This window comes from Perissodus microlepis, chromosome 15, assembly GCF_051167445.1.
Source record: "Perissodus microlepis isolate ML-2025 ecotype Zambia chromosome 15, ASM5116744v1, whole genome shotgun sequence".
Classification (NCBI taxonomy): Eukaryota; Metazoa; Chordata; class Actinopteri; order Cichliformes; family Cichlidae; genus Perissodus; species Perissodus microlepis.
Genome location: NC_140475.1, coordinates 22,163,526 through 22,184,203, shown reverse-complemented (window position 1 = coordinate 22,184,203; position 20,678 = coordinate 22,163,526). Strand labels below are relative to the sequence as shown.

The 20,678-nt window shown below is 41.2% G+C and overlaps 1 protein-coding gene and 1 pseudogene across 2 annotated transcripts; one reads left to right on the top strand and one right to left on the bottom strand.

Moving 5' to 3' along the window:
- Positions 1 to 625: 625 nt before the first annotated feature.
- LOC146372157 (cytochrome P450 2K4-like) lies at positions 626 to 8,306 on the bottom strand. 2 transcript variants are annotated; one of them, XM_084953006.1, is made up of 9 exons: positions 8,077 to 8,306; positions 7,820 to 7,982; positions 7,562 to 7,711; positions 7,336 to 7,493; positions 3,105 to 3,284; positions 2,772 to 2,913; positions 2,488 to 2,672; positions 1,911 to 2,052; positions 626 to 1,833 (listed from the first exon to the last, which is right to left on the bottom strand). In XM_084953006.1, the coding sequence occupies exons 1-9, from the start codon at positions 8,269 to 8,271 to the stop codon at positions 1,649 to 1,651; spliced, it is 1,500 nt and encodes a 499-aa protein (XP_084809132.1). In that variant the 5' UTR covers positions 8,272 to 8,306; the 3' UTR covers positions 626 to 1,648. The 2 variants fall into 2 exon arrangements, with proteins under 2 accessions (XP_084809132.1, XP_084809131.1); XM_084953005.1 differs by having other exon boundaries at positions 633 to 1,833; positions 1,911 to 2,055.
- A 4,554-nt stretch (positions 8,307 to 12,860) lies between these two features.
- On the top strand, positions 12,861 to 14,662 carry LOC146372156 (general transcription factor II-I repeat domain-containing protein 2 pseudogene; annotated as a pseudogene).
- Positions 14,663 to 20,678: the final 6,016 nt, after the last annotated feature.

Genomic DNA, 20,678 nt, shown 5'->3' with positions numbered 1-20,678 from the left:
TGCCAGTGTAGCAGAAATGATGACAGATGATGATGGCAGCAGCAGCCGTTCTTCTCTGGTGAATAGCTTAATGTTGTTTGTGTGTAATTTACGTTGAGTAGGCTAACCAAATTAATGCACGTAAGGTGAACTAGCAAACACCTTCGTAGTTACATGCAGCTGTCTTCTTGTTTGATGGCAGATACTCCCTTCACCCTGGCCGAAAAGGCTAAAATCACCAAAGAAAAAGTGGGAAACAGCTAAACATGAGAGGTTTTTGGACAAAGTTTGTGTTTTTTCCATTGATTAAGCACTGCTTCCAGCCAAGAGTGATACCATATATGCCCTATAGCTGCTATTTTACAAAAAAAACACCCAGCTAAACATGAGAGGTTTTTGGACAAAGTTTGTGTTCTCCATTCTTTAAGCACCGGTTCGAGCACCGCTTAAGCACCGGCATCGGTATTGGAAAAAACCTAAACGATACCCATCCCTACTGGAGACCTCAGCAATCACTCCTAAACTGTATATAGTGTAGATAATAGATACTATCACATTAAATGTGATAGTATTTTTCTGTCTCTCAGGATGTGAATATGACTGCTATTTTATAGTATCTTGTATTTCAGTGCATTGTATTTCTCTCAGAGGTCTCTTCTTGTATCATCGGGTTATGAATGTGTGTGAATGTTAGATACAAGGTACTTATGCATGTATAAATGGGGCAATGAGGGAAATTGCATGAAGTGCTTTAAGTGTTCAGGTAGAGTAAGTGCTGTATGAGAACTAGCATTTATTAAAAATCTTAGATGAGTTTAAATCTCAGTAACGCTGACTTCAAAGTCAAGGTCAGAGGTCAAGCTTTCTGAAATTCTTGTGAATGTAATTACTCTGAAACAAGGTGATACAGGATTTTGAAATTGATACCAAAGGTGCATTAGAGGAGGCTGGGAAGGTAGCACTGGTAATTGCCAGTATTTTTAGGATCATTGTTGTTTCATATTTCTCACTGTCTATCATTGTTATTCAAAGTGTCTTGCTCCGCCTCCTGACATACTACAAATTCTACAATGTCAGAAACATTTAAATACGTTTATAACAGTAGCACAAGTGAAACTCACATTGCTTGGAACAAGTCACTTCTCTGACCACAATGGAGTCACCATGTTCAATTAACACATGTATTCAATGTACAAGAAAATCCACCTGAGAACTTGGTTGAAGTTAAAGATACATTTGGTTGTTGGTTGATACAGAAATACTTTAACAGTGGCAAACCACACCTTTTATGTACTGACCTGCACACTTTGTTAGTTACATTTTGCTTTATTTCAGCTGCATTCTACATTTATCTCTGCTTTAACCAGCTCCTAAAGATGAAGATTATAATTGATTATCATTAGTTCACAGATCAATTTGTCTTTCCACTCACTCATCGATTCGTTTTCTTGTGTTTAAGTGTACATTTTTATTCAAGCTAATTGACATGAATCAAAAATATCCTTACAAAGCTCCTCGTGGTGCTGCAGGTTTCTTTCGGAGTCTCAAACTGATTTTGCTTGCTTAAAGAAGAATCAAGGAAACACCACCCCTTCTACCTATTTTATTAGCAGCTTGTTTTATATAAAGGATTTCTTGTTTAGAATTAATTACATCAGCCCACTGTGTCTCACAAGGGGACAGCACACAGTTTAACATTTGAAGGGTTAAGGATGAGACTATCAGATGGTGATAGAAGGACTTCATCCTCTGAAACTCCAGGTGGAAAAGTAATTCGGAAGCGCTGCAGAAGGGTGGTGAAGAAGATGAAGACTTCCGTTCTGGCCAGATTTGCTCCGGGACAAACTCTTTGACCTGAAATAGAAAACAAAAAAATACACTACATTTTATCTGATAGTAATCTGGGTCATGACAAGAAGTTGATTACAAACCTGCAGAAAAAACCATGAAGGCATCACGCTGGATAAACTTTCCATCTTTGTCCAGGAAGTGTTCCGGATAAAAAGTGTACGGTTTCTCCCATTCACTCTCATCAGACAGAACAGAAAACAGGAAAGGATACACAGCTGTCCCCTGCTGAATACACAAACCAAACTTTTTTCCTCCCTTTTTTAATATGTATTCACAGGATATTACACAAAAATCAAATATTATTTTTAGCTGTGACTTAAAAACAAAATTTCATCTGGGACAAAATGAGTTTTTGAAAACATACTTGATTCATTTAATCTAGCTTAAAAAAAAATCAAGCTGATGAACATTTTTCACACTGTTGTATTCTATAAATATTGATCACAGAATATTTCCCCCTTGATGCTGGAACACTAGCTGACTACTGCAAATTCCATGAAATGTTGATCTTCAATTTGATAATCAAACACTGAGAGAAAGAATCATTCAACTCCCTTTTTCTACATCTGTGACGATGTTTTAGTAATCAAAAATATGATTATTTTTTTAAGCTTCAATATATAATAAACACATCATTTGTGTTCTGATATATTTTACCTTCTTAATGAAGTGACCTCTAAAGGTAATGTCCTGTGAAGTTCTGTGAGGAAGCCCCAGGGCAGCAACAGCTGTTAGCCTTTGTGTCTCATGGATGACAGCATTGGTGAAAGGCAGCTCTGTCCTGTCTTTAAACTGAACCTGACGATCTCCCACTACACTGCTTAGCTCCTCCCAGACCTTCTCTGGAAGATGAAAGGGCTCGAAGGATGTAATAAATCTGACTTCAGTGTAACAGAAATTTTTGTTGTTTGCAAGCACTTTGAACATTTACAGGTTCTTACCCTGTATCTTTGGATACTTGGCCATAAGAAAAAGTCCCCATGTGACTGTGCGTGCTGATGTTTCAGTGCCACCAACAAATAAATTCATTATTGTTATCAAGAGGTTTTCATTGTGGAAATGACTGGTGGTAATTCCAGATTTCTGCGTATAAAACCAGAAGTTATTCAACAGCTGAAGCTTTTGATTATGACACAGATTCACATTGCTGTGTTAAACAGATTTCTATTCACCAGTTGGGCAGAAGCACCACCAGGTTAGGATAACATGTTCACATTATTGCCATTGCTCTTTAAAAAACAATATCAGCATTGTATAAATTATGTGTTCCTCACCTCCAAATTGTCTTGGTGAATCAGAAAGGCATCCACAAATCCTCTGCACATCTTTGGATCGAGAGTTTCTTTCAAATGACTCACCAATTTCCTCTGTTGTTCCCTATTGGCTGCAAATGCTTTTTTGAATTCATTTGGGTAAGAGAACCATTTGCCAATCCACGGGAACACGTTATAAAGCTGTAAAAACCCAAATGCATCTGTGTTAGTATTTAAAAGGGCAAGCAAATGTTTGTTCATTTCATAAGAAAAAAAACTAATGTGTCTGAAAGTAGTTTAAAGGATTATGGTTTGTTACGATTTTATTTTTAAAATCAGAAATGTCAAGTGAAAATGAAATAGGGCAGGCCATACTTTTGTCTTTGACCCTTTGAGTCTTTGAGTGCTTGGGTTGTGTAATTTAAGTTTACTGGTTAGTTCTGAGGTTATTCTTATTACATCATGAGGTTTTTTTATGAACACTTTAGTTTCTTGTCTATTGGGTTTCTGTTGTGTCAAAGGCTACGTTCACACTGCAGGTCTTAATGCTCAATTTTGATTCTTTGATCAAATACAATTTTTTTTGTCTGGTTGTTCACACTACAAATAAAATGTGAAAGCAAACGCGCTCTAGTGTGAACGGTTCACGGCCCTCAAAGTGCCCGCATGCGCAAAAGAGACGTCACACACAACGTGCTCTGTTTATGGCAGTAAAATGGCGGCTACAAAGCTAGTAGGTGTTGCTCCAGTAGTCTATCAATTTCTGCACAGTCGCAACCGACAGAATTTTAACAAATAATTAGAGAAAGAAGGACACTGAGAAAAAAAGAGTGCCCGTGCTTTAACATTGGCCTTGTTTGGAGCAGTGGCTGCTACCTCCACTCAGAGGTTTGTCTTGGCGTCTTGTGTCAGTGACATAAAAGACGGATTAAATGTGACATGACCATTCAAAGAGCAGTCGCTTTCTAAAACATCAGATATGTATCGGATTCAGTACCACATACGAAAGTGACCTAGGCTTCATCACCTAGTGGGGGTGGGGGGTCATGGTTTGGTCCTGCCTTCACTATTGTGGTTGATACGGGGGTAGGGACGGCCTTAGGGCGTCTGGGGAGTCCCTAGGGACGTTTTCCCTGGAGGGCCTAACCCGGGGGACGTGGCCATGACCTGGTTAGGGGCTCTGGTGGCTCTTAGATGGTGTTTTCCTTGTGGCTGCGTACAGCGGAGATGGGGGAGGGTCTGTGCTGGCGGACGTTGGTTACTGGCCTGGTAGCCTGGCTGCCCCTGGGTGGGTCCGGGACGGGCGTGGAGGCTTGGTGGTCTGGGGGTGCTCCGCCCCCGGTCTGGGGTGCTGGCTGGGCCTTGGGGGCTTGGGTCCTGGCTGTTGTGTCGCCGGAGCTGTGAGCGGGTGGGTGCAGGGGGGCTCAGCCCCAGTGCAGGGGATCTCTGATGCATCGGCCCAACTAGGGGGCTCTCTAACTGGTGGGGAGGCTGTTATATTTTTGCAGGTGGTCTCCTCTCTACAGGAGCTCACTCTGCAGGTGGGGAAGAGATATAGGAGAGGTAGAGAATGAACTCATCCTGGGTGTCTATTGCCTTGTGTAGTTTGGGAGATGATTGGATGATGGGGTGGGTGCAGTTTTCTCTGGGGTGGAGTCGGGTGGGCTGCCCCGGACTCTGTGGGGCTGGGCGGTGCTGCTGCTGCGGTCCCCGGTCCAGATGGGCCTGGGCCCCCTTGTCCTGGTGGGTTCCAGAGTGTGGGGGTGCCTACTGGGGTCAGCGGGGGAGCTGGCACCAGGGAGGGGCCACTTGCCCCTCCCTTTCTTCCCTCCCCATCCTCAGCTGCCTCCCTATTCCCGCTCTACCACACCCACCCACACACGCAGGGCTTGGGGTGCAGGCATGTCACCAGGGTGCAGGGGAGGTACTCCCCCTCTGTCCCCTTCTGGCCGCCTGTGCCTCAATTTTATTCTGCAACCTAGACATCCACATTACTCACACTCTCACATAACACATACATATAGGGCCTTGGGGGTGGGCACGTTTTACAGCATCCAGAGGATGGTCGGTGTATTCCAACCCACCTCTGGCGCTGGTGCCCTACCCTCAATTTTAAATGCATATAGACACTGAGGATTTTCGGGAGGAGCCGTGCTGCTCTCTAATAGGAAGCAGGAACCATGCTCTCCTGTGTTTTAAATGCACTTTAGAACAGCACACAGCAACACTACATATGAGCGGGCGGAGGGAGGTTTGGGGTCTTCACTCACCCCAGTAGATAACAGTAGATACCTTCCGGGGGGTGGGGTGCCCTCAGGCCTCTGGCCTCTGGGCCTGAAGCTCGGTCCTCTCTGGCACAGCTGGCTGCCGGCAGAGCCCGCGGGCACGCCACTGCAACCCCCTCTGGCCTCTGCTTCGTAGCTGCTGGGTGACCTCTCGTTTGGGGCTCTACTCAGCTCTTCCCAGGAGGGTGGCACGGTTCCCCCCCTTTGGTGGTTCTCCTCGGGTTCTCATACTCTGGGGCCTCTGGATGTCTGGGGCCTGGATCTCCTCCATACCTGCTTCATGCCCTGGGGGACGGGGCTATGGCTCCCCACACTCCCTAGCAGATCGTTACATGGAGAAATCTTTGGAATACAAGCATGCTGATCCACACAGGTGTACACACGGGTGTTCACAGATGCGGACTACACCTTTCTTGGCTGCTGCCTCAAAGCACATTGTGCGCTGTCTATCTTGTGTGCTGCACAATAGCGTTTAATATTTAGTATCTACTGTTATCTACTGCTAGCTAGTTTATTGTGATGGTGCTGTATTTATTATGTTGCTCTTTTTTGTTTGTTTTCTCTTCTGGGTTTTTTTCTCCATACAGGTGATCCAGGTGTTTTGTTTTTCTTTCTTTCTTCCCCCCTTTCTCACCGTCTCTTCTCCCCTCTGTTTCTTTCTCTCCCTCTCTTTCTTTCATTCTTTCTCCCTGTCCTATCCCCCAGTCATGTCTGTCCCGTTTGTAGCAACCGAAAATATAATAAAATAAATACATAATTATAATAAAGGTCAATCAAATGGACCAATATGGCAAGGCCATGATGATCCACTTGGTAAAATAAATCCGCTTGGCATCTTTCTTGGCCTTAAGACAACAATTCTGATGGCTAAAGATCCAAACGGGACAAAAAATAAATAAATAAATAAAAAATAATAATAATAATAATGTGTTAGTCTGTTGCTAAAAGTTGTTTCTTCTGTTCATACCGATTTGCGAGTGGTAATTTGTTGTTTGTGGTAGAATTTGTTTAGCATACTTGAAGGATGATTGAAAAAATCTATTATCTTGTTGTTTATATCTATTAATCACAAATTCATGGTTGAAAAGAGAACGAGAAATTCATTTGTTGTTTTACGTGTGGTTAAAATAATTTCATGCACAATGAGAGATATATTCAAAGCATGCATGTAATGTATTACTGTGGTAATGTGAAAGAGATGTGAAAAGAGATAAAGAACTAAAGCTATAGCTGTGATACAAGAGAAGAAACGGAGCTGGCTGTGTGCAATAATGTTAATATTGTTGTGCAGGCTAGGTTTTTTTCTTGTTCGTGTGGAAGGAACTAAGATTTTGGATTACGATGGATTCTCTCCGGATGGAGATGGCGAGCCTGAGCCCGGACTGAACTTTACAGAGGAACTTACTCTTCTTCCTCGACGGAGACTCCCAAGTGGTAACACACAAACCACAAACGAAAGATAAAAAGAACTAGACTAAGAATTTTTGACATGACGAATGACCGAAGACAAAAAGACAATTGAACATTGAGCTCAAAGGGACTATTTTGGGGTTATTTTTGTTTTGCCGGCTTATTCTTATTATTGTTATTATTACCATTACTACTGTCAATGTGGAATTTGTGTCTTGTTTATTTAATTTTTGTGTAAAATAATAACCGTTGCTGCTCAGATTCCTGTCTCCAGCCATTTCATTCCATATTTGCCTCGCTTTCTATTGTAGCCCTGCTGAACCTAGCAACTGGTCCGTAGTTTGGCTGTCCTAAACTATTTAAAATGACTCAGTGGTTACACTTGGAAAAGGTAAAGCCCCTGGAGGAAGTGGTCATTAAAAAGAAAGAAAAGTTAAATGAACAGTAGCAAATATTTGAAAGCATATCACTACACAGACATAAGCAAAGCACTGCCCCTTAGTTATAAAAGTCAGTTAGAATTTACAAACAAAATCTTTAAAAACTTTAAAATATACCTGGACAGATGGGGCCCTCAAAAGTGTGGTGTTTCTGCATGTACGATGTACCAAAGATGTAAACTCCAGGTCATTGTAATCAAATCTGTTGCCATAGATCAAGGAGCAGATAATATTGGCAGTTGCGTTGTTTAATGATTGGTTGACATCAAATTCTCCTGCAAAGAAAATTACAAAAAGTTCATTTGTATCAAAAAGTTGCAGTTTCTGTCAGTTCACTCTTTACCTTTGAACTGTTTAAAAGCTTCCATAAGGTAATGACACTCCTCAATGATTTTGTCCTCAAATTCTTTCTTTCCCATTCCAAAGTCTTTCAGGTTGATCATTGAAAAGCGCCTCATCTCTTTCCATGTGTCATCATTAGCCCACACAATACCTGATTTGACAGAAACAACTTTCAGTAATATAGATAAAGGTTATACATAGTTGCTAATTATGACTCACACTCAAATGTGTTTGCAAAAGTCTTGTCTTAATTACTCACCATGTCCTTGAAAATGCTCATCGATAATTGGTGTCGGATCCCTTTCTCCAAACACTTCAGCATAGTCAACAAGTGCCTCCTTTACTGCGTTGTATCCTACCAGGACCACCACTTTTTTGGTCCCCAGATAGATGGTGAAAATAGATCCAAATTGTTTGGATAGCTAAAAACAACAAAAAATGTTCATATATCTTTGTTTAAAATACATTAAAATGATCAGATACGTTGAAAGAAAATTCCTCCAATGACTTCCTCACCTCCAGTAACGTGACATGTATTTTCTTCAGGTACAGCTGCAGGAAGTTCCCAAACATGGGAAGTGGTGTGGGTCCTGGAGGCTCCTTTCCATCCTTTTGGGTTATGTTAGAGAAAAGGAAGTGGATCAATAGAAGGACTGTCAGACACAAAACAATTGAATAAATCCCCTGGAGAAAAACATATAGTATATCCATGGCTTAAGCTCAGTGACTTCTGTTGGTTATTCCAACTGACAGACAGGATGACTGTGTCATGGTCCGGGTGAGTGCTGGGCCTTCCCACAGGGCCGGCATTTCCACCCCTGGGCGGAGCCACCACAGCATGCTGACAGGCTGCACCTGAGCATAATTGGAATTGCCGGCTTCTTAAGACCAGCGCTCAGACTCACACCTCGCCAGATCGTCTGCAAACCTTTGTCAGTCAGAGCTTCCACAGTTTCTCCACTCTCAGAGGACCTCCGGACGTTGTCAAGCCGCTGCCGTCACCTGTTAGGATTTCAGCGCTGGTCTGTTTACAGTTTCTCCGTGCCTGCCTGCCTCCCTGCCCAGCGCTCAGAATAATCATCTCCCCTCACCCAGACTTCCCAGTGTCGGGTTCTCCATTCAATCCACAACAGCCCCGTGGCTTCCCCACGGACACTTCTAGTGCTCCTTCTAGTTTTTTTCATAGAAATGCCAAGTCGGCCATGTGTGTTTCAAAGTAAAGGATTGTGAATTTCTGAGTTAGAACTGTGTGACTCCAAGCGGAGTATTATGAATCATAGTGTGCCTCTAAGCTAATGTTATATCTAAATTCATGCTCCAGAGTAGAGTTTCTAGCGTGTGTTAAGTTTATTTAGGTTGCCGCTAGCCCTCAGTTTCTCATGAGTGTTTTTAAGTTATTCCTTGTTTACGTTGAGCAATTCTAAGTTATGGTGAGCACTTTGAGCACCTCTCACCGTCGTTCGCTGTTTACATTAATTGCACCACTGTAAATAAAGCTTTGTCACCCTCAGTCCCAGCACCTCCGAGTGTTGTCTGCCTTAGAGTCCGTTTTCCTACTGGCCTCAGGCCGTGACAGACTGAGTGTTTTGGTGAAGTTCAGATAACCTCGTACATATTTGTTTTGTACTTTGGTCTGTAACAACAGATAAGTAATCAGGAAAGGACCAAAACATGGGATGCAATAGCCAAGTTAACTTTTGTTTAGTGTGAGTAAAAATTACCCAATTTAAAGTTAAATATTCTTAAAAGAATTCTCAAGTATTTTTTGAATATGAGTCAAGATGGCACTGGTGTTTGTGGCCTGCCATTTACCTGTCTTTCCTGTCCTGTTTGTTGTTATTTTGATAACGTTGACTTTCTTTCAAGATGCGTTTTCTTTGATGGTTTATGATTGCCAAACATATATATCTGTCCACCCATAATACAGTGTATATGCTGTATGTAATCAGTTATGGCCAAAAACTTAGCTTTAATTACCATTTCATTCATCGGCATTCATTTCACCGATGAATCCGAGTGAACATTTGTCCTAAATTAAAACTGTAGAGTCTTAACCTTACAATATGAAGTGGTTTGAGGCTAGATTAGTTGATGGTAAGTGGTGCTATATCAATAAAACTGAACAGATCTATTAAAACAAAACACATGGATGACCAGAGCCCTCCCAGCACAAGGCTGACAGGACTTTTCCCCCATATGATAAAGAAACAGAATAAAACATAAATAGATTAAGACGGATTACAATACCAAACTTAAAGATAAAAGTGCATTTACTGGACTTGTTTTGTCAGCGCTTGCTTTACAGACAAGAGAGGACAATGAAGTACAATTAGAAGTGCTTGTCCTGATAAAGACTTTTGAAATGTAAACAGCAGCTAAGTCAACAAGGATCTGTGTCCACACTCCTCCTGTGTCCACAAATCCTCAGCAGTGACAACGCTTTAACGCCATAGCTCAAAATCCTCAGTGCACACCTTTTTCTCCGCTGTGTTCACGGTGCTTTCAGCTGTTTAACTTTAGGGAGGGGAGAAAGGTTTGACATCTTTCACAACCATTAAATGTTAGAAGAGCCTCTGAAAATGAGGTCAAGTTCACTTCCCAAAGATTTCGTTTCGCTGTACAGCACTTTGGTCAACCTGTGTTGTTTTTAAATGTGCTTACAAAAAAGTTGACTTTACTTGAAACATATATTTCACCCCAAAAATCATGCACACACGCACACCCTAATCAAATCATCTCATGTGTAAAGTGCATGTGGTAGGACTCGTCTTAAGCGGTCAAAGAAGTGCAGGAGACTGATGCTGTCCAGTGTAGCAAGTGATTTATTCACCATTTTGTGACCCAAACAATATTTACAAAGAAACAAATAAGAAACTCAACTCTATAATTAACTCAGTTCAAATAAACATAACTGAACTTAAATCAACAGAAATTAAGGTCAAACTGCACACAGCTACACTGACCTGAACCTTTCTCCTAAAACACCTGAGTTCTTCTGCTTAAATAGTCCACTTAACCAAACAATTTCTCCTCTGGACTATTCCATTCAGTAGGTAGGTAAGATGAACATGATTATATTGAAACCTCTACTACTCCTCTTTACTGGCAACATAAACTCTGTGGTGTAATCAATACATATCACAACAATAAATCTATTTCTTTATAAACCCTCTAAAATCAACTTTATTAAATTATAAGAGTTCTTCCCCTTCTGCACCTGGTCTCTTCCTGTGACCTCAGATGAACCCAGAAGGTATAAAGCAGGAAGTAAAACTACATTTCCTCCTTTTGTTTCTGGAAGACAGGTAGGTAAGGTAAGTTCTAAACAATACAAATTAACAGTTGAAATAAATAACATGTTAACTTAACAAACTTGTAGGAATTGATTTAAACCAAGATGTTATATTATATAATCTGTAAAAGTGCAAAACATAAACAAACCCGGGATAGTAGATGTTTGCCTATTGCAGATTACATGTGAAATATGGTTAAATCAAAACAAGAATGTCAACTAAGAATATAGACAAATGGTCTTCTCACCCACTTTGTCACAGTGCAATAATGCAAGTCATATTATGACTTTTGACAGGAACATTGTTTTCTGCAAGTGACTCCTAACAACATTACACTCTGCAGCTACATATGATATAGTCACCTGTCAGACTTCTACAAAATGAGCAGCCAAAGTAAAAAGTTGGCAGGCTCTGTAACTCATCTCCGAATCTAATGATTGTGATTATGAACCAAACAATTAAGCTGCTGTTGCCACCTGACCTGGTGGGTGTCAGTGAGGGGTTTAAACAGATTTCCTGCAACTATGTATTATATTAAAATAGGAGATCATGTTTCGGCTGTAGGATTTATTCTGCAGCACTTGCAGAGGCTTTATGCTCTTCCTGAGCTCTATGTGTCACCTAGTGGCTTTTTTAGGTATTGCCAAGCAGCTATAACATGAGCTATAGTGAGACAACAATATTTAATCCATATATATTTCTTGAACACACATTTCCAACCTTTAACACTGCTATTTATATCCTTCCAAGCAAAAGAATCACATCAAAAAATAGCAAAATAATAGTGGTAATAGTGACTTGTGTGACAGACAGTCAGCTTTTGAGCTTGTCATGGCCAACTCAGTACAGAAAGTCATTCTCAAAATGATTAATCTAAAAGGACGGTGTGTTTGTGTTTTGGGGGTATATCCATGCAAATGCATATACATGGATTTTTGGGGGTCCTCATCCTGGCTTGTGTCTTTAAGTCAAAGGATGAATCAACAGCCAGTGTCATGGCCTTTTAAGTTCCAGAACAGAAAAATAGTCTAAGAAAAGGCCGTGGGTGGTAACAGGTGGTTTGTTTCAGAATGCACTTCTGACTTGAATCTTTGAAAATATATGGCATTTATTTCGTGGTAAAATATAATCCAAAAATCAACCTAATAATTTCTTACAATAAACGAACGTTAACTTAATGTGATTCCACAAGTTCAAAAAGTGGTCAAAAATCATTTTAAATCCTCCTATTGTCCCACCTGACATTTGGCAAACAAAACACAAAACATTTCCACCACATCCCCATAGTGTGCTTTTAATCCCTTAATTAATGGGAGGGTTCAAAAGTTACCAAACTAATTACTTTTCCAAAACCTTTCCAAAAGTAAAATTAATTACAGATCTACATAGCAAAACTAGGTAAGTGTATCCTTACTGTTTTAAAGAAAAAACAAAATGAATACAAATTACGATTCATAAAAATTCAACAAGAAAATGACCACAATGGCCAGCCTGTGGGATTCAGTGATTGGCAGGGCTATATTTCACGGCTCAATGTCTCTAAAGACTTCACATTCACATTTTCTCCAGAGTAATCTACTTGATAATCGAGAAATAGATTTTTAAAAAGTCAATGTGATGAAACACTAATGTATTTTACATGTAGGTCTTTCCAACATACAGTAATAGAAAACCTTTTAACATACATTTTTTGATATAAACAATGTGTTTTGGAATCTTTTGGTTTCTGACTTACTTACTTAGACTTAGATCATAGGTGTCAAACTCTGGCCCGCGGGCCAAATTTGGCCCGCAGCCTAATTACATTTGGCCCGCGAGGCCATACCAAATTACTATTAGAGCTGGCCCGCCGGTCTTATACAGCGCATGTACTGCTAATACTACAAATCCCAGAATGCTCTGTTGGCGTTTTGGCGCGTCAGTCAGGACAGGACCCATTAACGCCCTCTCCTCTGTTGACTGTAGTCATAGCAACGGCGCGAATACTGCCGCGCTACCTCTCCCAAAATGGCGAAAAGAAAGAACGAAAACAGGAGCTTTCTGGACAGGTGGGAGACAGAATATCTATCTAAAAGACAGACCTGTTTGTCTTGTATGTGGAGCTCATGTGGCTATAACCAAGGAGTACAACATTAGACGACACTATGAAACGAAACACCAAGAGAAGTACAAGGACCTGGACATGACTCAAAGGCGCCGGAAAGCAGAAGAGATGAAAAGAAGTTTTGTTTCACAACAGACTATGTTCAAAAAAGCCATATCACAAAGTGAGGCTGCTGTAAAGGCTAGTTTTGTTGTGGCAGCAGAGATCGCAAAATCAGCCCAGCCCTTCAGTGAGGGAGAGTTTGTGAAAAGTTGTATGATGAAAGTTTGCGACGTTGTGTGCCCAGAGAAAAAGCAAGCATTTTCAAATGTTAGCCTGAGCAGAAACACAGTAGCTGATCGCACACGTGAACTTGCCAACAATCTAAATAACCAGCTGATGGAGAAGGGAAACAGTTTCGTTGCATTCTCCCTCGCTGTGGATGAGAGCAGCGACGCCTCTGATACTGCCCAGCTTTCAGTCTTCATCCGTGGTGTGGACTCAACTCTCTGTGTTACGGAAGAACTTTTAGGATTAAAATCAATGCATGGCACAACCACAGGGAAGGAAATATTTGAAGAGGTTTCCAAATGTCTAACTGAAATGAAGTTGCCATGGGAAAAACTTGTGGGGTTAACGACAGATGGTGCACCAGCGATGTGTGGTCAAAGGAGCGGACTGGTGGGCAGGGTACGGGAGAAGATGCGAGCGGAGAACTGTGCAGGTGAGCTGACTGTTTATCACTGCATCATACATCAAGAATCACTTTGTGGCAAAGCCCTAAAGATGGAACATGTTATGACCGCAGTAACACGAGTAGTTAACTTTATAAGAGCCAAAGGTCTGAATCACCGCCAATTCAAATCTTTTCTTGAGTGTGGTTCGGAATACGGAGACGTGCCGTATAACACGGAGGTGAGGTGGTTAAGCCGAGGAAAAGTACTGAACGGATGTTTCGAGCTACGCGAGGAAATATTTCAGTTTCTGGAAAGCAAAGGGCAAGACACAGCTGAGCTCAGGGAGCAAGAGTTTCTGTGTGAGCTGGCCTTTATGTGTGATATCACGAGCCATCTCGATGCGCTGAACCTGCAGCTTCAGGGATGGGGGCGTATCATCACAGATATGTACGCTGCAGTGAGGGCTTTTAAAACGAAATTGTGCCTGTGGCAGAATCAGATGCTACAAGGAAACCTGGGCCATTTTCCCTGCTGCCAAACGATGAACATGCAAATCTCTACTGCTGTGTTCCCATGCGTACAGTTTGCTGAAAAACTCTGTGTACTCAGTACTGAGTTTACCCGGCGGTTTGCCGACTTTGACGCCCAGAAATGTCGATTTGAACTGCTCAGTAATCCTTTTGCAGTTGATGTGGCAAAAGCACCAACAAACCTCCAAATGGAGCTGATTGAACTCCAGTGTAGTGACACGCTGAAATCAAAGGTATGATGCTGTGGGCGCTTCACAATTTCCACATTTCATCCCTGACACAATGCCTGGGCTCCGCACCCACGCTGCTCAGATGCTCTCCATGTTCGGCAGCACTTACCTATGTGAGCAACTATTCTCCTCAATGAAGATGGCTAAAACATCTCACAGGAGACGTCTGACCGATGAACACCTTCACTCGATCCTGAGGATTTCCTCAGCTCAGAGCCTGAGCCCAGACATTGAGGAACTAGCATCCAAGAAGAGATGCCAGGTATCTGGCTTGGATGCATCAGAGTAGATCAGTGTGTAGCAAACTGAGCTATAATTACCATTTTCTTTGTGCAATTTGTCTTGCTACTCCCAGACATGGGCTTGAATGGTTTCACGTTTAATGATATTTTTATTAGTTAAGTGGTTTATTATTGTTATTTTATTTTTACATTTATTATTAGCCTGGGGAAAAAGTTTACTGCTAAAATTTAAATCAGAAGGCTGCAAATACAATTTTTATTTAAGAAATGCATTCCAGTGATATGTTATTTAATTGGAATTTCAATTTTGCATGTGTGCAATATTAAGTTATATATGTTTATATAAGTTATATATCATTCAGTATTAAGCGTTGCTTATTCCATATTCAGTTTTTCAGCAAAACTTATTTGAGTCTGTAAGAAAAGGTTCCTTGTTATATCTGGAGGAAGATTTTTTTCAATAAATATTAATGTTAGCCCGCGACTTTGTTCCAGTTTTGAATTTTGGCCCACTGTATATTTGAGTTTGACACCCCTGACTTAGATCCTCCCGCGCCAATCGGCGCATCGGGCAACAAGAGAACTCCATCAAATCGGTCCATCGCGGCGGTTGCTTCTTCATCCCATGACAGTTTGACCGAACGTAAATCTTCAAGGAAAGTACTCCTACACGTTATTTTGGGTCTTCCTCGTCATCTCTTTCCATTCCTTGGGTTCCACAGAACCGCGACGCGGGCAGGTCTCGGGTCCGGTAGCCGAAGGATGTGACTGGCGAATCTGAAGCGACGCTTGGTGACTTGGACATGGAGCAGCTCTACTCCCGCACGGCGATATACTTCCTCTTTGGTAACGCGATCCCGATATGTGATCTTGAGCAGCCGTCGAAGGCAACGCTGTTGGAAGACGTCGAGACGGCGGTTGATCTTTGCAGTCGATTTCCAAGTCTCCGCTGTGTACAGTGCCGTTGGTATAACAATGGTCTTCAGGAGCCGCAACTTGGTTGGTAAGGGCAGTGCGGTGGTCATCCATATAGGTCGTAGTCGTTGAAAGACTGCAAATGCTTTCCCAATTCGGCACTTGACGTCATGCTCCGCGTCCCCGTCACTGCTGAGAGTGGAACCCAGGTACACGAACCTGTCCACCTCTTCTAGCTGCTGCTGCTGATTCACAGTGACCGCTGTGGACATCAGGGAAATATTTTACTGATAATTTCATCATTACCATTACATTAATTATCATTTCATTAAAGCATTTATTCAATAGATTACACATGTTCTTATTTAAGATTATTACACCTATCACAGATAGCTTCTGTCTGGTAAAAGGTCAGAAGCGTCAACGGGCGGGGTGAGGCCGAGTGCATTTTGAGGTCGAGACATACACACACACGAACAGTAGTTAGACTCATGTTTAGGTAAGAGTTCAAATAATAGTTTGCAAAAGCTTGTGACTGCAAAATTGTGTCTGCCTAAGGGACAGTTTGTTCCAGGAGATAAGCGAGAGTTAGAAGATTAATAGGAAGCACCTGGCCTCGAGACGGAGAAGATGTCCTTTTAAATGTGTCAAAAGTCGTCAACAGAACATTTGTGGTTTTGAAACTTATGCATGTATTGTATCTGCTTTGACGCATGAGGGGGCGTCATAAATAATACCCTGATGTTATAAAAACAACTGCTTGTGTATCATTGGGCGGAGATCAATGCTGTCTGTGTGCAGTGTTCATCTCCCCACGCGTGTGTTCATTAAAATCATTGTTTGACCAACTCTCCTGGACCAATTGTTGTTTTTTGTGCTCACCCTCAATATTTGAACCCGTAACACCGCTATGTTTGATGGTGCAGCATAACCAACTGTTAGGTTTATGTTGGCACAAACCTATTGCTGGAACAGCCAAGAAAATTCTACTACAATGGCAAAAGCAAGACGCAAGAAGTCACCAGAGCTCTTTGTGTGATCTTGTGCACGAGGGAGGTGACCGAGACGAGTGCTGTTCCTGCCGCTTGAACCCCAGTCACTCTCAGTCAGCTCACCCATAGCACTGCTCTTTATTGTGGTTACATGAATATGCATAGTCTCATTAACATGTGGCATCTCAAACAGACATATACATGAACAAAGAGTACCAGTCTGTGTGTGTCTGTGTATGTGTATGTGTGTGGGTCAAGATATGACCCTGTGAATGACTCCCCAAAGCTGGTGCTAGGAGTCCAGCGGACCACCTACACAAGGGGCTCTTATACTTAAACAGATACAGAGTAGGTGTAATCCCATACCATAAATCAGGAAAAGAAGGTACGACCTCTCTCATGACCTTAGGATGTGTGTGTATGCCAGAGCACTCTGGAATGCACACAGTCTTTGCAGACTACTAAGGATCAGACATTCTATCATATGCAATCGATTATATAACTCTAAGCATATATGAGTATATGTTTCTAAGCATAAATGACAATCCAACAATAAAACTCTGACACCAACTTGCATAATTTTCGACTTCTCACTGCTGATCCTGAGTCCTGTCGGGGCTGCTTTGCTTTCCAAAGATGAGGTTGTTTGCTGAAGAGCCTGGAGCGTTGGTGCGAGTAAGGCTACATCGTCCGCAAAGTCCAAATCCGTGAACTGCTGAAGGGGATCGCGTCCAGCGACACACATCGGTCCAATTGTTCGGCGCATGACATGGTCGATGGCGATGTTGAAGAGGAATGGCGATAGGACGCAGCCTTGTCGCACACCCGTATCGATGTTTAAATATTTCGTAATGCCGTTTTCTGCCGTTTGGTTTCTGACACTTTCAGGTAATTAAACATGCCCTGGTTCATCATTACTCTACCTGAAAAAGAAACAACAACAGTGTCCAGAATGATATTATGGACCTTGACCTGAAAGGGGCATCGGGTTGAGGGTACAGGGTTGTCTTCTAAGAGCTCTTGTGGCATTCTTTTCTTTTTTCTAACACGTTTGTGTGGAATATAGCCTCCACAACTAGCTCACTGTCCGTCTCTTCCAGTTGTTTACTGGTCCAACTCACAAACTCATCAGCTGCTCCTTTAACTCCCTGAAACTCCGATATATTTAATGAGGCTATCCTTTATTCTGTCAACCAAACACTGACCTGCTAAAATATTAGAAGACATGGGCCATAAGGACAACCTTATACTTCACAAGTGTTTCAATGTGTCCCTTTTCTTTTTCCATTTCTCCGTTTCTATCACACTATCTGTTGTGTCTGTTAATACAAGACTGAGAATTGTTCATAACACCAGATGTGGATCGGCGTAAGAGACTTCTCAGAGAGAAATTAAGAGAACCCATGATGTTGTTCCTGCATATTGGCAGCACCATCAGTGGAGTTGCCCACACGTGCAAATATGAATACTGATTTAATCTTAAGTTTGTTTCACTGCCTCTGTGAAATACTTCCTTGTAGATTTTCCACAGCCCATCACAGCAGTAAAGTGCTCATGAATGGCGTCTGTCACATATCTTAGGACAATAGTACACTGTTCTATTGACAAGTGTGTTGACATCTGTTGGTTATATAAATTTGAAATGAAAACATGTCTCACTTGCATTTGTACTCTATCACTTTTCTGAGAGCATCCACAACTTTATTGACTATATCCTTTGACATAAGGGTCACAAAAGAACCCCTATCTTTTGCACCTGTGTCATTCCATCTGGCTGGTACAACTTCTAATGTGCTGTTGAAGGCACATATCATACCCGCTCAAAAGGGTTAACAACTCTAGAAAGTTGCCATGATTGACTGCAGTGTTTTATGGAGAGTAAGCACCCTCTAATCCCTCTGTAACGAAGTCCACTATGACTTTTGCCACATCTAAATCCTATTACCTGATGCTCATGATTTAAAGACATTTTTGTCTTCCAGAAGGAATTTTACATCTGTCCTTAGCCAGTAGAAAGTATGCATCAACACTGTCTCTCCAATTTTCTCATGTGCTGATGAATATGTTCCCATGCTTTCATACCACCTTTTATGAATGTATTATCAATTTCTATCAGGTCAGACACCAAAAACAACAATAGAGGGATTGTTTGTTCTTTTCATTAAATGTCACCCACTTGTGGTTGATGGCATGCTAGTTGTTAAACAATTTAGGGAAACTTGTGGGCTGTTGTGGATGGTAACTGAAAAACATTTGTAGATCCTGCGCTTGAAGATGAGCAACGTAATCAAATTCCATGTCCGCATCTATACTTCCAGCTGCCTGAGTATCTGGGACCTTCTGCTGTAATGCTGCTTCTGTCTCACTGGGCTCTATAGCTTCCATTTCAGCATCTGACTCACCTATAATGTATATCATTTTAAAACGTAGGACATACGCTCTGGGAATTTATGGACTGAGATAGCAGCCAATGCTTAAATATTGTTAATCTATTTTATTTGGGATCATATCAATTTTAATACATTAATTTTGCTTAGTCTAGTCAAAACACCTATGCCTGTGCTTATACCACTCTGAATACATAGATATCATTTTGAATCTATCAGTCACATCTGTTATGTACATCATTTTTAAAGAGTTAACTGGTATCCTGTTTACCTGTCCCCTCTGTAGTCATAACCTCATCATAGATTGCATGCTCCTCATGTCCAGCTGGGTTCACCAGCAGGATCAGACTGGTTAACCTCCTGGTCTGATGCTAAAAAAAACATTTAAGCGCTAGCCTATGTTGCCTATAAGTTATAATATAGCTCTTCAAGTATTTTGTATGTTTTTTTTGTTTGTTTTTTTACAATTTATATCACAATTGTCTATTATTCATATTCGCGATGCTCAATATAGGCTATTTGTCTTGAAAGGCTAAAATAAATTAGGCTACCTACTATCATGTCTTAATATGATTTGGATACATTTCTTCTCTGCGTGTTATATTTTACACTAGACATAAATAACTTACTTTGAATTACTTAACTCTGTTAAGACTATTCAAGAACCAAGAAGAACCAACACAAAGCTCAGAGAGCAATGGTGACAGAAGATCACAGGTGAAATTGGATGATGACTTGGTGGTGCACATGTGTGACTGCATGTATTTTGTAATTTAACATTATATAATTCACATATAAAGCTATGAATTGTAATTTTAAATGGTTTAAAAGCATGTAGAATAGCATATGCAGGCAAGTATATTTCTCCTTTTTTTTTTATCAAGAAGCAAAGACAAAAAGGAAAAAAAAAGAAAAAGAAACAGGGCAGGGTTCGGTGGTTGAATCATCCGTCCCCACCAATGCCAAAACCAAATCTACGCCCTTGATATATATATATATATGATATCTTCTGTTTGCTATTTATTCCTGATGACTTTACTATTGATATTTTCTTTCACTCCTGCAAAGTTGGCGTGGAGCATGCATATTTTTTGGTACATGTCCAATGACAAAAAAGGGCTATTTTATTCTATTAATCTATTCTTCTATTTTGTGTTCAGACCTGTAATGACTTTTTGCTTTCAGTTCATGGATCTTGAATTTGTTTTTTTGTATTGTTTATTTTTGTTTTAGTCCTTGACATTTCTCAACTTATGTTCTCTCTTCCTCATATGGCTATCACTTAGGATGTTCAATCAGCCTTCTTTTCCCTCTTTGTCCACCTCTATTCTCCCCGTTTGATTTGGCATTACCTGTTTGTCAGTCTGTATCTGGAAGTCCCACATGACTTTAGTTCAGTTGTTCTTAGCTACATTTTGGAGGAGAACTCCATTTTTATCTTGTGACTTCCAGCCCATATTCCACAGAGATATTTCTGTGTAGTATAACAGCCACTTGGTTATGGCAAGCTATATAGGACCTGCCTTCTAGCATATTACTCTCTACTGATAGATACTGGTCTATTTTGTGGGCATCTTTGCAAAGCCTGCACCTGGCATTCTGCCTGGTGTGGTACACACTGGCTTTTACTAAACTTGCAGTTAAAGCAATGATTAGCAACTCTGCTCTGTCTTTCAGTCCAGCTTTGTCAAGCCATTGGTAGGACATTTGTAGTAGAGCAGGGTGATATGACCCAAAATATTTATCACGATATACATTTGAAAATTTGC